Genomic DNA, 15,381 nt, shown 5'->3' with positions numbered 1-15,381 from the left:
CTTGTCTCTGTCGTCACTACAGTTTAAACTTATTGTTGAAGGATTCCATGTTCGTTTCAGAGTTCACAAAAAACACTTACAAAACAAACACTCTGAGTCTACACATGTCATTATTACACTATTTGGATTCAAACTGCAGCCAAAGAGCTAAAAGTCTGACTTTTTTTGCAAAACAAAACAGCACAGGTGGCACTGCACTGTATTATGCCTGGAAAATTCAGCTGAGGAGATAAAAGCTTTCTTTTCAGCATCACCTCAGAACCTGAAAACAGGGCTGTTTTGCGAGCAGAGCTATGTTTAATGGCTACTCCATCCAGCAAATGTTTGAGAAAACACAGACGCGTGTCTGCACAATGTCAGCACAGAGCGGGGACGACAGGAATAAATCTCACAATGGGAGAGCGAGAGCGACACAGAGCCGTTCCCTTCCAGCTCGAATGGAAGTGTGTTTCCAGAGAAATCGCGGGGAATGCCTACAATAGCATACTAGCAGAGTGACAGCAGTTAAAATAACTGACATAATCTGGCCTCAAGCTTTCATTCTTGGTTGGAAGTATGATTATAAAAGTATCCTGGCCTGAACTACTGTGAATTACTGTCCCAGCAAACAACGCACACAGGCACGCACACACACATACAGCCTGGGAGAGTTCGAATGAATCGGATGAAAGTAGGGGTCGATGTTAATGCTCCTAATCCTTAACAAGAATGCAATTTCCTGAACGACTGAAAATATTTCTATTTGCACAGAAATATAAATCCTTCTCCCACTGTGGCTCTGCTTTGGAAACTCAGAGTTTGACAGTGCTGAACAAAAAATGGGGGAGGAGATTTCCAGTGCAAATTCACTTTGAAACTTCACTCACAGTTACAATTTGATTGACAAACTAGTTTGAAGAGAAATTTTGAAATCAAATGCTCCCATCATATGACGAATGTGAGTGATTATTTCGTGTGCAGACATTGGGCTACTTGATAAATGTCAATGCTAATTACCTGTCACATTACTGATTACATTAGCCAGCCTTGGAGTTACTGACAATACCTTAGCACAGGTCTCTGAGCTCAAAAGCTTGACTCAAAAAACAGTCCAGGGTTTTACTAACGTGTTTACTTGCGAAAACAGGTCGGTACACAGGAAATCCAAACAGAACAGGCAAACAGTACTCAAGGAGCTAGGCAGAGGCAGAGTGGTCCAAAAACAGGCCGAAAACATGAGGGATCAAAAGACAGAGAGATCAGAGGCAGAGCAAGGCAGGGAGATATGAGCATATTCAACCCAGACAAGGTTCTTAAACCAAGAGGAGGGGCAAGATGAGACAGCAGAGGCCCTTCTCTAGCTCTCCTGGTTTACCCTCTCCATTTGACCGTTGGACTGGGGAAAGTATCCAGAGGTGAGGCTGACTGTGGGTCCGATGAGAGAACTGAATGCCCCCTTGAACCACGAAGGAAGGTTTGAAGGAAACCATGCAGACGGAAAACATGTTGCAACAGCGCCTCAGCTGTCTCCTTGGCTGCGGGTAACTTAGGCATGGGAACGAAATGCATCATCTTAGAAAACATACCCACCACAGTGAGTAATATGGTGTTACCTTCAGAATGGGGAAGCCCAGCGATGAAGTCCAAGGTGATGTCTGACCAGGGGCGTTGAGGAACCAGCAGGGGGGGTTGAAGGTGACCTGCTGGTCAGTGAGTGACTTATTCCTGGAACAAATGGGGCAGGTGGCCACCTTCTCCATGGCAGGCCACCAGAACAGCTGTTTGATTTGATGATGAACATGGTACAAGAGACTCCCTGCCGGAGAGGAGGATGGCCAGGGCTAGAGTTAGGTTGATGGCGCAGTTGTGGTCGTAGTGAGAAGGCAGCGGATGTAGACCGGGCCTTGTTGAATACCTCTTTAAATTCGTGGTAGCAGGAGAAGTCAGGTTAATCTGGATCTCGGTGAGGTTGGGATTGCCCAGCCCACTGAATCGCCCATAAGCTTTTGGGAACCTAGGAGAAGTCCCTCTTTGTGACTGGAGACACAATTCTCTCCCCAGCCAGTAATGACTTCCCAAGCTCAGTCGACCTGAGGGTTGTGTTGCACAAGCAGGGTGTAGCCCAATACCAGAGGTGCAGAGGTGACCAGAACAGGTGGAAGCTAAGCTGGTCTGTGCAACAAAGGGCCACAACTTGGACTCAAACACTGGGGCGCTGCAGTGTCCAACTTGAGTCAGCTGCCAGGGTGCAGAACTCAATGGCTTACTCCGCTAAGGAATGCCCTCCCTGTCCCAATCTCATCAGGGCATGAGCAGCGTCTTGGTCATGAGGAGCACGAGTGACTGGCAAATGGAAGAATTACAAGCCCACTTAGCGGTAGCCCTAGCCTCTGTGTCCGGACAGAAGGGAGATGATATAAGCCACCATGGAGTGGTCAGAGTGTAACGCTGCTGGATGTGGCTTTAAGTGGAGACCACACTGAACCAGGAAGGCACTGCAGTTGGCTTCATCTCCAGAGAAATGTTTAGGTCGAGGAGGGGCAGTATTGTAGCCAGAGCCTGGGCCGTTACTGCCACTGCTGGAGGGAGTGTAGGTGGCGAACTGAGACAAGCCAACAGCGGCACTAACGTACACATGCATCCAGACTAGCTACAAAAACAAAGAACGGAGTAGCTTGGATAACAACACACACATAGCAAGGGTGCTTTTATTCTCTGCAGGATTGAAGTACTCCAATATATTACTCCACAATATCTTTATACAGCCAAAAGTTGTTTTCTGCTATATTGATATTCAGCTGTGCAACACAGCTCATCTCAACTGAACTCAGCAGCCTCCAAGCAAACATGACTGGACACCAGTGTGGGACTGAACGCAACCTCGGAGACTGACAAATGCAGGTTTGAAGACAGAGGATACATTGTGGAAGTAATTTGCAGCTAAGGGCTAGTTTGTTAGCATGCTAACTTGAGAAGACATCGCTGGGAAACACAGTTTAAAGATGTGACACTGTTTTCACATTCAGTCGATAATGTTAGCTCATGTTTTGAGTGCTTCAAACTGAAAATGCCCCTCTAAAGTTGCTTAATGGGGAAGAAGGTGAAAACTTAGTAACTAACTAACCAAATTGTAACTATTTAAAACATTTCTGAAAAGTCAGAGTTAAATCCACAGGCAAGGTTAATCTCTAATGTAAGTGTGCAGCATCAGTGGCTATAACAGTGTTACAGTGGCTCAGCAAACTCCATCTGAGACCCGTGGTTCCCTCAGTGTGAGAAAAAATGTCATCTCCCAGTAAAACCCCTCATCAGTCAAAATTTATTGGTACAGGTTCTCTACAGGCATACTGTATATGCAGAGGCTTTAGCTGTGAACTTCTCCTTTTTCCATTTTTGAGTGATGCCACAACTGATTGCCTCTCCACCCCCATAGAAGATAAGTGGCGCATGATGACAGGCACCCGGCTGAAACATTATCATCCATTTGCATGGCCTCTTCGCTTCTTGATGAGCATTATGCAGATGAGCTCAGAGTTGGAGTTGTTTTGATGAGAAAATATTTGCAATCTCTGCTGCATCTCCTGTGATTTTTTTTCCTCTTGTTGTTGTTGTTGTTGTAATTTCGAGATATGTCTCAGCAGTGAAATCTGTCACAAAACTAAATCTGCACTAGTGTAGTTTTTGCAGAGTTGAAGAAGTGGGAAGGCAACCAAATCACAGCTTCATTGTAAGCATAACATCACTTCAAACTCACTCAGACTCACTTCAAACCTTCAGTGACCAAACAGAAAAGACCATGTGAGGAAAAACTGGCAAACCCAACCGGTCAAGGCAGATGAATGCCCACCACTGTGTCCGGTCCTGCTCGAGGTTTCTGCCTGTTAAAAGGCCAAGTTTCCAAATTTGGGAAGTGTCATGGGATGACTTTTACTATGAATTGCTGCTATACAAATAACGATTGATTGATTACTTGACTGATTGACTGATCGAGAGCAAACATTTGAGTCATCTCCAGTGAAGGTCAGCATCGCTCACAGAGCTGGAGTTGACCTTTTTTTTAGACGGATGTCTGAAAAACTTACTCTCCCTACTCTACTTACTCTTAACCTTTTGCCTTTAACCGTTCTTTCTTTTGGCCTGAGACATTCAGTTGGGAGCCGATGAAATGCATTGTTTGCCAAAAACATGACATTTTCCTTTCGAACTCCTGGGCTTTAAGAATACTATATAGTTTGGACCACAAATAATGGTTTTTACCACAAATATGTAGAGCAACAACACCCTCACCATTACCTTATGACACCCAGAAGCCTCTGGCTCTGCGCTTCTCTTTCATCTGTACTCCATTAACGATGCTTGCCTTGATCTCAATTACTGTCCAGATTTATGATAGTTTCCATAGTCATAATGGCCCCAATAACTCTAATAAAGAGGCATTGCAGTAGACGTTCCCATTTGGAAGGCATCTATCAGGTTGCAATTAAAATAAACATACCCCGAGTGTTTTTACTGCATCGTTCATCTGCGACGTCATTCTGAACTTTGCTTTTGCATTGTCTGCAGGAGCTGTCACTGATTGCTGCCCTAATTTGGCAGGAGGATTCTTGCATGATGGTTTGTGTTCCGCGGGTCATGTTGCAGCGCAGTGGTGTAACGTCCTGGAGGAAAATGAAGCAAGAGTAATATAACCTGTGATTCATCATGGCAGCTGTGGTAATTAGACTGAGCAAACACTGGACAGTGTACTTCTAAGAGTTTGAGGCATGTTATGGCTCTGGTTCTCAGAAACGTAGACACACAATGGCAGACTTTTACTTGTTTGGGAAGGCTGTGGCTCAGGAGGTAGAGTGACTGTCCACTGAGGGTTGGTGGTTAAATCCTTGGACCTTGCAGTCTACATGCTGAAGTGTCCTTGGGAAAGATACTAAACCCCAGATTGCTCCTGGTGGCTCCATTGGTATGTTAATGTGTGTATGAATGGTTATCACTGACTTGAGTTGTAAAGGGCTTTAAGTGGTCAATCAGACTAGAAGCGTGCCATATAAATGCTGTGTAGTTACCAGTAATAAAGCTGTCATGTCTCATCTGCCCTCAGGTCATGTTTTTGTTTCCTCTTGTCGCTTAGTTTGTGTTTCCCGTTTCATTTTCCACTTTGTTACGACGCTTATGACTGATCTCCTTTGAACGAAACGTGTCACATGATGCTTCTAGATGCTTCTTGCCTTTTGAATTTTTGACGTAACGTGTATCAGGTTGACCATCTTCCTTTAGCAAAGCATGCTTAAATTTGCTAGTTAGGACTAAACAGAAAACCAACTCAAACAGAAAATGATGTCATAAATCATACTGACGTTGATCTAAAATTATGACCTGATAATGCCGATAGATAAAAAAAAAAAAAAAAAAAGTCAGAGAAAAATCATTACGGTTCTTATGAAAGAAAAAAGTCCATCCAGAGACATTTTTTAAAAAAGCAAAAGATTCAACCAGCCGGTGGGACCAGAAGAAAGGTCAGGGGATTACCAGAGTCATTAGTATTCATCCTCCAGGGACCATGAAAGCTCTAAACATCCTAGTAATACATTCAATAGTTGTTGAGATCATTTGGTGACCCGGGGGTCCATACCTATCTGGGTGAACAGAGTGTCCCCACCCAGTATGCCTTGTAGTGGTTTGGTCCACTACACAGACTCATACTTCCACACACATTAGTGCTCGGTACGAGTATCTCTGGGAGTGTGTGCTGGTGTTGGTGGCTGACTTCCAGTGAGTAAAACAAAAGACGTGTCACACTTTTATTCACTTCTGCCACTCCTGTTTGCAGGAATAACCAGATTGCTCTTAGTTAAGCCTGTCATCTGAATCTCGTGTGTCAGTGCATTTACGATATTGGCAATTAGCAATTTTGAACATGCTAGGACAACCATTCAATTATTTACCTGTCGGTTATCAAGTTTAGTTTAAAAGTAGCAATCAGAATCTTTTTCTTATTACATTTTATTGGTGTCCTCTTTAGTAATTGCTCTTTTTATTGTCCCCCCCCCCCCCCAACAGTAACATGAAATGGTTGAAATTGGTTGAGATATTTCAGGCTGGACTTAAGTCGTGGACCACCCAACAAACCAACATTGCCATCGCCAGAGCCATGCCACTGGTTACATAAGGCTCAACTCATTAGAATGAATCATCTGCAGGAAAAGGCCATTTACCTAAAATACTTGTCTGAGTTTTTCTGAACAATCATTTCACTATGTAGGTGTTCAATAGTTTTAAAAAGTGAGGGTTAAAACAAAAGTACACCTTAATTGTATTTTGAATGTTCGAGATAATTAGTGGAAACGATGAAATCATTTTGTTCGGTACGTTCTCTTTTACCTGTGTATTTCAGGTGTGTTTGTTTTCATGCGTGTGTGCATGGACATGGAAAAATCACTCTGTGGAAACACGGTGGGGGAAAAAAATTGTTGTTAAGTGGAAACACACTCATTAAAGTTGTTTGCATAGGTGTGTGTGTGTGTGTGCGATGCCCCAGGGTTGTGCTCAGATGGTGTTTGGTTACTAACCTACATTACGCATGCAAATTGCACACACACTGTGTCTGTCCCATGATACACTTGTGTCCACACAGGCCTGCTCAGTACAAACTGCTCATCCACACGCTCCCCGGTCAGTAATTACAGTAAGCGTCATCGTGAAAAGGCACTGTGCACGTACTGGTTACGCGGGCGTAAGTCACAATAGAAGCACTGTGATTTCTGAAGTGTAGTTTTTAGTTTAGAGACCCGAGCTGCAGGAACCCAACCATCTCTCGCTGCAAGGTGACACACTTGGCCACCTTACCTCCTTAATAAACAGCAGTTAGATTTATTGACATACTATATCATAGCTGCGCAAAAGATATTTGTAATGGCACTGTGGGAAAGGTTGCTACTGGTCTAGCTAAAAAGTAAGGCTGTGAGCAAACCTCTGAGGGCATTGAAATGGGCAAGGTGTATTTTATTGATTATGAATTCTAATGTATAAGAATGTATCCTCTTGGAATTGTTATGCAGAAGCACTTTTTTTTTCTTCTTATATATTTCCACATCTTGAGGCTGTTGGACTTCATTATGTCTTTATTTGATGAACACTGTAAAGTACTTTTTGCAAAAGCTTTTCAATTGCATGTGGCTGTCATCAGCCGAATGTTTCCACAGGCAATCTGTGCAAATGATCCTCCTACGTAAGTACTTTGCATATGCTTCTTGCAGTCAAACATGCCTACATCTTCACAGACGACACCTTTGAACTTACTTGCACACTTACGATACTGTCCTTATGTTGATTACGTTGGCTGTATGTCCAGCATCAATAACAACAGTAATATTCTTAATGGGATTCTCTACATGTCTGCTCTAAATAAGCCAACGGTACACAAAGAAGCAATCGACATGTACACTAACAAAAAGTACATGTCGCACCCTCAAAATGATAGATCTCGTCTTCTGTCAGGCAAATTTACTCTCCCTGGTACTTTTTTTTTTAATAATAGTTTGTTGAAGCAGCTGGATCTCACATGGTTGACCACACATGAACTTTAACGGAAAAAAAAAAAACACCAAAGCACAGCGCGGACTGATGACGTATTGTCACTCCACTGTCATCATCACACTCTCTGTCCAACCAATAAACCAAGGCGGAATAATACACAAAAATAAAGACTTAACTCTCTCCAAATCACACGTGGTGAATATTTGTAGGTCGCTAGGCACACAAAGAGGAGAGGAGAGGAGAAGAAAGGGGGAGTGGAGAGGGTTGTGTTTATCTTCGACATTTTTTTATCATGTTATTTTATGCTATGGACGCTTCAGATGTAGGTCAGTTTACATGATATATATATAGATCTGTAAACACAACTTCCAGTGTTTGCAGTACCGATGCAGTTTCTCAGAGGTGGCCAGACAGAGTATTTGTCAGAGTTATAGCACTACATCTGGTGTCCTCATGAGAGGATTTCATGTAGTTGCTTCCCCAATAATTGATATTAGATATTGTTTCCTTTTCAGCGCGCTGTCTTAGATGCTGTTTTCAGAGAACAACCGAAACCCACTGTGAAGTACCTGCTTAGCAAAACTACGTTAGCAACTAGCTGGTGTACACAATGATGGATGTAGCAGCTAAAGAGACAATTATTTTCTCTTATTAGCTGACGGAGACACATTTGCAGCATAGAACAGGTAAAATTGGACTTTTCTAAATGGGTGCTTAAAACTAATGGATGAATAACTGCTGCTGTCATTAAATATTCCAATTTAACTGGAGTTGTTTGACTTTGCTTTGACGCCACAATCATGTGTAAAAGTGAATATTACATTTGAAAGAAATATGTTGATTAAATGTGTATACAGGCAATAGCTTGCCAACACCCTGCCCATATCAGTAACGTCCATGTTAAGTCAAAGTCGGGTCGTCTTTTTTGTTAATTAACAGCTTATCAACCAACCAACCAACCAACCAATCAATCAATCAATCAATCAATCAATCAATCAATCAATCCACCCACCCACCAATCCATTCACCCAACCATCCACCAATTAGGCCTGATTAACTGATTCATTTATCAGCTGAATATCAGTGACTGTTCTGGAAATGTGACAGGTGTTTGTGCTTTGTCGGGAAAACGCAACACTAACCACAAAGAGAAAAAAAGGATTCCTGTGGCATTCTATCAGATGAAAACATGCACCTGTGCGCTCCATTGCCTCAGTGGGTGCTCCATGTCTGCTCTGCTAACTGGATTAGCCCTGGTGCAGCAGCCCGCTGATGAATAGCCAGCAGTAGGTGTTAGGTAACGTGTATGGGGAGAATGGGTCCCGGGCATCCATCATAATCATCAGCGACCAGGGAGGTCTGCTGCTCTGGATGCCGATGCTCAGCACTGAGGTGGCACTCAGCCGAGGGGGTGGGGGGGCGGGCTGGCAGACACTGCTCTCGTGGAAGTGTGAAAGTCAAAGAAGACCACATATTCTTTTACTCACATCTTTGAAAAAATCAAACGGGAGGCAGTTTCTATTCCTGTATTGTTGGAATTAACTGACCTGTGCCTGCTGTGGTGCAAAGAAAATTGTAATACAGCAGTGTGCATGGCCAAATTAATCAATATGGAGGTCCATGGAGTGCAGCAAGAACTGGGCTCCTGCTGACCCCCAATACCTCCATTCTGGCCTTGCATTGTGTAGGGACCCATGGTCGGTTGTTGATCTGAGTGCTTGTTATGTGATACTACCTAGCCAATCACTTCCTTCGTGCTCTTCAAAAACACACTGGCAGCCAGATCTCCAACGAAATTGTCAAGACAAGAAAAACGAGGAGGCACGTAAAGAAAACAATGCAGGCTGTACGCTGGAACATCCAGCCACGTGACCCCGTCCAAGACAACCTGATGAAGGTCTGTCAGACCTGGGTCTTCTCCTATGAACCTGTCAATCCACAGGTGTGCAAAAGTTTTGGTTGATAAAAGTCATTTATCCCACATGGCTTCCCCTGAATGTGCTGACGTTCTTGTTGACTCACGTGAGCATGTATGCATAGCTGTTGCGGATACCGCGCGCAGCTGATGATGACGTTTCCCATGCCCATAAAGGTCACATCACTTCCTGCACTACCGCTGAGTGTTATCACCGGATGTAAATAATGACACGCAGAAATGACCGATATGTACGTAATTTTAAGGGTTTGCTGGACTGTGTATCCTGTACCAGTCATGTACAGTGCACCCAGCAGATCATGTGACATGTTGGCTAGAGCCCAGGTCACCAACCGCTAGTCTCATAAATTGTGCAGTATTAATGTAGTTTTTGTCACATTTACAATTATTTGGTCCTGCATATGAGTGCCACAGAACTTGCTAAATGTGTCTTTCAATTTATTGGGTTATTATTGACTGTAGATTTGAATTTCTTTGAAACTTTTATATTACATAAAAGTGTTGATATCCATTGCATATGCGTAAATAATTTCAACATGTTAAATTACTCCTCCATCACTTATATATTTTCTAAATTAGCTGATTTTTCCATACTTTAGTAGTTTTCGTACGTACCTATTTTTCATTGAGATCTGGACATTTACAAGTTACAGCTGGCTTGATTAAACTTGATGATGTCATCTTGGTCTGTGTTTCTGGACAAAACAACAATTTTAATTCCACAGCTCAATACACATAGTTTTACATGTGTCTCTTCTTATTTCCCCCCAAAAATACACAACAGTAGTAGCTATGTTTAAAATAGAAAATATGATCATTTTCACGGCAGACAGTTGATTTGTCCTAGCACAATAAGCATGGAAGTAACGCTACTTTTAAATGAATTACTGATGGCTGCATCCAAACTGACTGCAAGTAATGTGAACGGTGTTGTTTATAGTTCAGAACCCACAGATACGTATCACCTAACTGCATCCTCCTTCAGGTCTACAGAGCCTTTTAGTGCCTTTTAGCATATTGTTTTGGGTGGTTGTTTTTCTTAGGCCGGATTTATCTCAACTAAGGACCTTAACACTTGCTAACTTATTTCAATCTACAAGTCAAACCCTGCACAAAATACTACTTGGCAGATATGGCATGACAGTGTAAGAACATACTATGGACATGTTATCTTTCTGAACTCCTGATGCACACGCCTTGCGTCTACGTCAGTGACATACAGCAGGTGCGACGGTGGATGTTTGTCTTCGGGCACTCGAGGGACAGCTCTGGTCATGGCCATAATAAGCAGTCACCTTCCCCCCGCAGACCTGATTCTGTTCATTCTCACCCATTCACAGATTTATTGAGCCAATTTCCCAGCTCACATAAACGCTGAAGCGCCGGCTGCCTGACACTTCACCTCTGCAGCGGAAGCGTGTCCTAGATTCGACACATCAGCCAGCTGGTCGGGCTCCGTCCTGCAATTGCAGCCCCCCGATATGTGCGACGGAGAGCACACAGCCTGCTTAGCGTAAATCACATTTCAGGCACGAGCTTTATCTTGAGCCGATGTGGAAAACTCGCAAGAGGTGTTAAGGTGTGAAACAAAGGCGTGAAAAACTCAATCTCTGTCCTCCTGGACATTGATCTCAAGACGCAGATGAAAATCAGCACTGTCTGAGTAGTTGACAGTACAGTCTGCCACATTTGGCAGATATCTAGATGAGCTAAATGAAACGTAGAACAGCTTTTCCACATCTGTTCACTTCACTCTGCCTCCCTCCCCCTGGATAACCACTTTTCTTCTGCATCTCATGTCGTTTTTTGTTTTTTTTTTTTCTTCTTTTTTTTTCAGGTTTATTTTTAGCCAAGTACGGCTCGGAATAGCTTGCATCCTGAAATGGAAATTTTGGGATGAACACAATGGGAACTTGGCTCCATCACTGTCACCCCCGGAGGGAATAAGTGACTCACGTAACCCCAACAGACATGGCTGCAGCCAAGGCGAAAGAAGAGCGGGCCAAGGGGGGTCGAGGGAAAGAGAAACAAACAACAAAAACCCAGATTTATGGCGACACTTGCCCATTTCCAAACATCACACACTGTATGTACATCTTTGATCCTGCCCCCCCAACACACACACACACACACACACACACACACACACACACACTTTTCATTATGCAATTGTCGTTCCTGCGGTGATGAAAAGCACATGGCCTTTGCTTACATGTTCCCATTATAAAGTAATAACTTCCAAGCAGGGCTTGCAGGCCTAATCCAAATCTAGCAGAAGAGCAGGGCCATTAATCAAACCGTTACACCCCAAAGAGTTTTTCCCGCTAGAGAAAGAGCAAATATATCTCTCTATAAACAGACGTGACTGTTCGCTGTGTTTATATCCAGTCAGGGTTTAGAAATGTGGCACGGTCTCAGTCACTGCAGGAAAAAAAAAAAAAAAAACAGCAGTGTTGCTGAAACGAACGAATGTTTGAGTAAACCAAAGGTAACTTTTCTTCGGTGACCAAAAAGTCAGTCATCGAAACAATAAATGCAACAATAACTTGAAAACCTGTGTACACGTTCAGAAAACGTGAACCTACCATGAAGCTACCATGATCTATCTATCTATCTATCTATCTATCTATCTATCTATCTATCTATCTATCTATCTATCTATCTATCTATCACCTAGCAATTTAAGGAGCTCACATTCTACAATTATAACATAGACGTGGTGGGTATTTTAGGGGCAGATTCCAATATTTGAGTCAACAAAAATAGATCAATACATACTTATCATTTCAGTATCAGACTATTATTCTGGCACCAGAAAATAGTACCAGAAGAGTCTAAGCTGCTCTTATCAGTGGTCTTTATATTAACGTTGGATGAAAAGATTATGTATCATGTTTAAAAGAGCAGTTCAGCCAAAAGTGAAAACGCAGTCATCATCTGCTCACCCCCAATCCGACGGAAAGTCGAGGTGAGTTCAACAGTCCGCAAAACATTTCTGGAGCTTGCATTGCAGTGTTCTTCTAAACAACTGAATTGGATGGTCACTGGTTTTAAAATGTGAAAAGTGCTCCATAGATCCACAGATTATCCTTCCTGATCCAAGTCTGCAGAAGCCCTCAAATTCACTTGAAAAGATTGTAACTTACATCCACTGAGTTCATGCACTGACTTCAGGCATGGTGATGCTAATGCTTTTAGCTTAGCAGCTACAGTGAAGATTTCAGCATTTTTTATTTTTTTTAAAAAGGTGTAAATAACATCTTTTCAGATCAATTTGGGTCCAGAGACTTGGACCGTGCAGGAGATTCTGTATCCAGCCATGTTGTATTTTTTTTCTTTTTGGTTGTTTTCTTTTTCTGTTTTAAAATAAATCCCCATCCTTCTGTTATTTGCGAGCAAGCTGCAACCCTGTTTCGCTGTGAAGCTCCAGAAAAGTTTGGTGGACCACAAAACTTTGCCCTGACTCTCCGTCAGCATGTAGGCGAGGAGATAATGAGTGAATTTTCATTTTTGGCTGAAGGGTTCACTTTTAGTGTCACTCAGCGGAGCGAATTATCACCTAAATCTACAGCATCCCTCAGCTCTAAACAGCTTTTAGCCTATTGTAGCTCATTGTTTTGGTTGTATAATACACATATATGGTTTTAAGCCATGTGCAGGGGAGCTGGTAATTGCAGAGATTTAAGTTTAGATTATAAATGAAGCAAAATTCCAACTAAGCTGTCGATCGTCTGATGTCTTAACAATACATTATAGAGGTTCAGCAGCAAAGACGATCTCTACTTCTCTCTGCTTCATTTCCCACTGAATCTATAATTCCTCCACCATATACACATCGACACTCAGAGCTGAACCAGCCCCGCGTGCCACATCACATCCATTTCCCACATCGTTCAAAAAGAACTCTGACAATAAACATCTCTGATCCCACGTGCTGAAAAACAAAGCGAAAAGGCCCTTTGAGATATTTCCACAGCTAAGCCGGCCAGATTGCTGAACGAGGAGCGAGGCCAGAGGAGAGGAGACAGAGGCCTTATATAGTCAGAACAAACTTATCCGTGGGCTCAGGTAGCCAACAAGTCGGGATGCTGACCTCAATAGAGCTCGGTGATAAGCCACCAGGGCTGATGAGCGCTTTTAGAAGATAGGAGCAAAAAATGTCAAGAATCCTGAGCTCAGTTTTTGGGAAAAACACAGGGGAGAATTTGAGAGCCCATGACGCGTATGTGTGCAGAGTTGTGTAAGACAGAAAGAATTTGATCTCGAGAAAAAGGCGAATAAAGGCAAACCAAGGCACAGAGAGGACAGATGAGAATATGAAAAAAAAAAAAAAAAAATGCACATCATCCCAAAAAAAAACCACAAAACCAAAACTGACCGGTCGCCAAGCCAAACGTCCAATCACGCTGGTCCGCTCTCACAAACCCTGGGGGGTGGGATGGGGAGGGTCAGAGGTGAGGCTTTCAAGCTCAGTCTCTGAAAAATCCTGGAATCGGTTCAGATTCAGCCCACAAGTCCCATGACCTCGTTGGGGACTGGCGCTCTGCAACGCTGGACTGTGGGATCCGCGCCGACTTCTTTCTTTTTTTTTTTTCTTTTTTTTTTTCTTCACAGTGACGGCATGTGTTTATTTATATTAGCCTCTGTGGGCCGGCGATGGTGACACATGAAATATCGTCGGTGAGGGGTGTGAAAGTTGACAGTGCTCCGGTCTCGACACTCGTCTAATGGAGCTGCGCCACGAGACTTTGGACACAAATCGAAAGGGGGGGGAAAAACAAGAATGACTTAGAAGATTTTTTTTTTTTTTTTTCATTTTTTGTTGCCACGACTTTAAATTCCCCCTGAGGCAGCAGTCCTCTTAAGTTGTGTTATTTTTAAACGCCGGCAACACTTTTCCTTTCAGTGTGATGTAAGAAAAGGAACTGTTCCTTGACGCAATCGATTATAGTAACAGCTTTGCTCAGAAAACTCAATTACATGCGCTTAGCTTCATTGCAGTCTGGTATCACGCACACAAACTCTTCCTCCTCCTTGGGGGAGGAAAAAAAAAAAAACCCGCAAAACTCTCCTCGCTTCATCTCCGTCCCTCTCACACACACAGGAAACTTCAAAATACACACACATACAAACACACACACAGAGGGAATTCTACCACGCGGTTGTGGTCTGTCTATTCTGCAGCCCCCATCCTCGCCTGAGTATCGTACTTACCCCATGGCTGTGGACAGAAGAAGTCCCTCCGGCTCGGCTGGGCAGCCTCTTGCAGCTTCAGCCTACACACTTGTGCACATGCAGTGTGATGGAGTCTACGAAGGGGGTTTCCTCCTCTGGTTTGTCCCTTCTGTCTCACCCCCACCCTCCTCTCCCCTTGGCTTTAGCCGTATCCTTTTTTGGAACTGGAGGAGAAAGAGAAAATCAAAAGAAAGAAAGAAAAAAAAAAAAGGGTGTCAGAAAGTGAGAAGGGGAAGCAGAGATGGGATCATGATAATTGCTCCCCATGTCCCCAAACCAGGGACCTTACCAGCCTCCAGCGATACACCAATCTCCCTCTAATCATCCCTCTGCTCCCCCTCCCCCCCTTCCCCTGCTTGGAGACTACACAAAGCCAGCAGGGAAGGCTATCCAGACCAGGACACTCCTTTTTTCCCCCCCGCTGTCACTCATTCCGCCTCATTTCGCATGTCAAGATTTTGGAACTTTTGCGTGACTTTCTGCTAGACAGTGCAAAACATGTCAAGGTCAAAACTCAACGCTCGATCAGCCTCTGTCAACTCTGTCAACAACTCGACTGCGCTAATCTTTGCGTCCTGGGTTGCATCCAGTGACTGTAAACAAGAGGGACTCCCTCAGGGCCAGAGAGGAAAAGAAAACAGTTGCTGTCCCTCTCAAACGTCGAGATCGCTCGCTCTTGGTTAACAAAAGGAAATTTGCAT

The 15,381-nt window shown here is 43.4% G+C and overlaps 1 protein-coding gene across 3 annotated transcripts in view; it reads right to left on the bottom strand.

Annotated features, from left to right (window-relative positions):
• Window positions 1-14,997, bottom strand: part of pde5ab (phosphodiesterase 5A, cGMP-specific, b) — a 73,076-nt gene extending 58,079 nt beyond the window's left edge. For 2 of the 3 annotated variants that reach the window (XM_037112903.1, XM_037112902.1), the window contains exons 1-2: window positions 14,970-14,997; window positions 14,660-14,844 (exon numbers count right to left, since the gene is read on the bottom strand). Coding sequence is in view for 1 of the 3 variants with exons in the window: in XM_037112902.1 (XP_036968797.1) it covers window positions 14,660-14,664 (5 nt within the window). In the remaining 2 variants the exon portion in view is untranslated. Of the gene's footprint in view, window positions 1-13,823; window positions 14,150-14,659; window positions 14,845-14,969 lie in introns of those variants that run through there. The other variant, XM_037112904.1, reaches the window with a different exon arrangement.
• Between the last annotated feature and the right edge of the window lie 384 nt (window positions 14,998-15,381).

This window comes from Acanthopagrus latus, chromosome 10, assembly GCF_904848185.1.
Source record: "Acanthopagrus latus isolate v.2019 chromosome 10, fAcaLat1.1, whole genome shotgun sequence".
In the NCBI taxonomy this organism is placed as follows: Eukaryota; Metazoa; Chordata; class Actinopteri; order Spariformes; family Sparidae; genus Acanthopagrus; species Acanthopagrus latus.
Note: the sequence above shows the minus strand (reverse complement) of the source record. Positions and strands in the feature narration are given on the sequence as shown.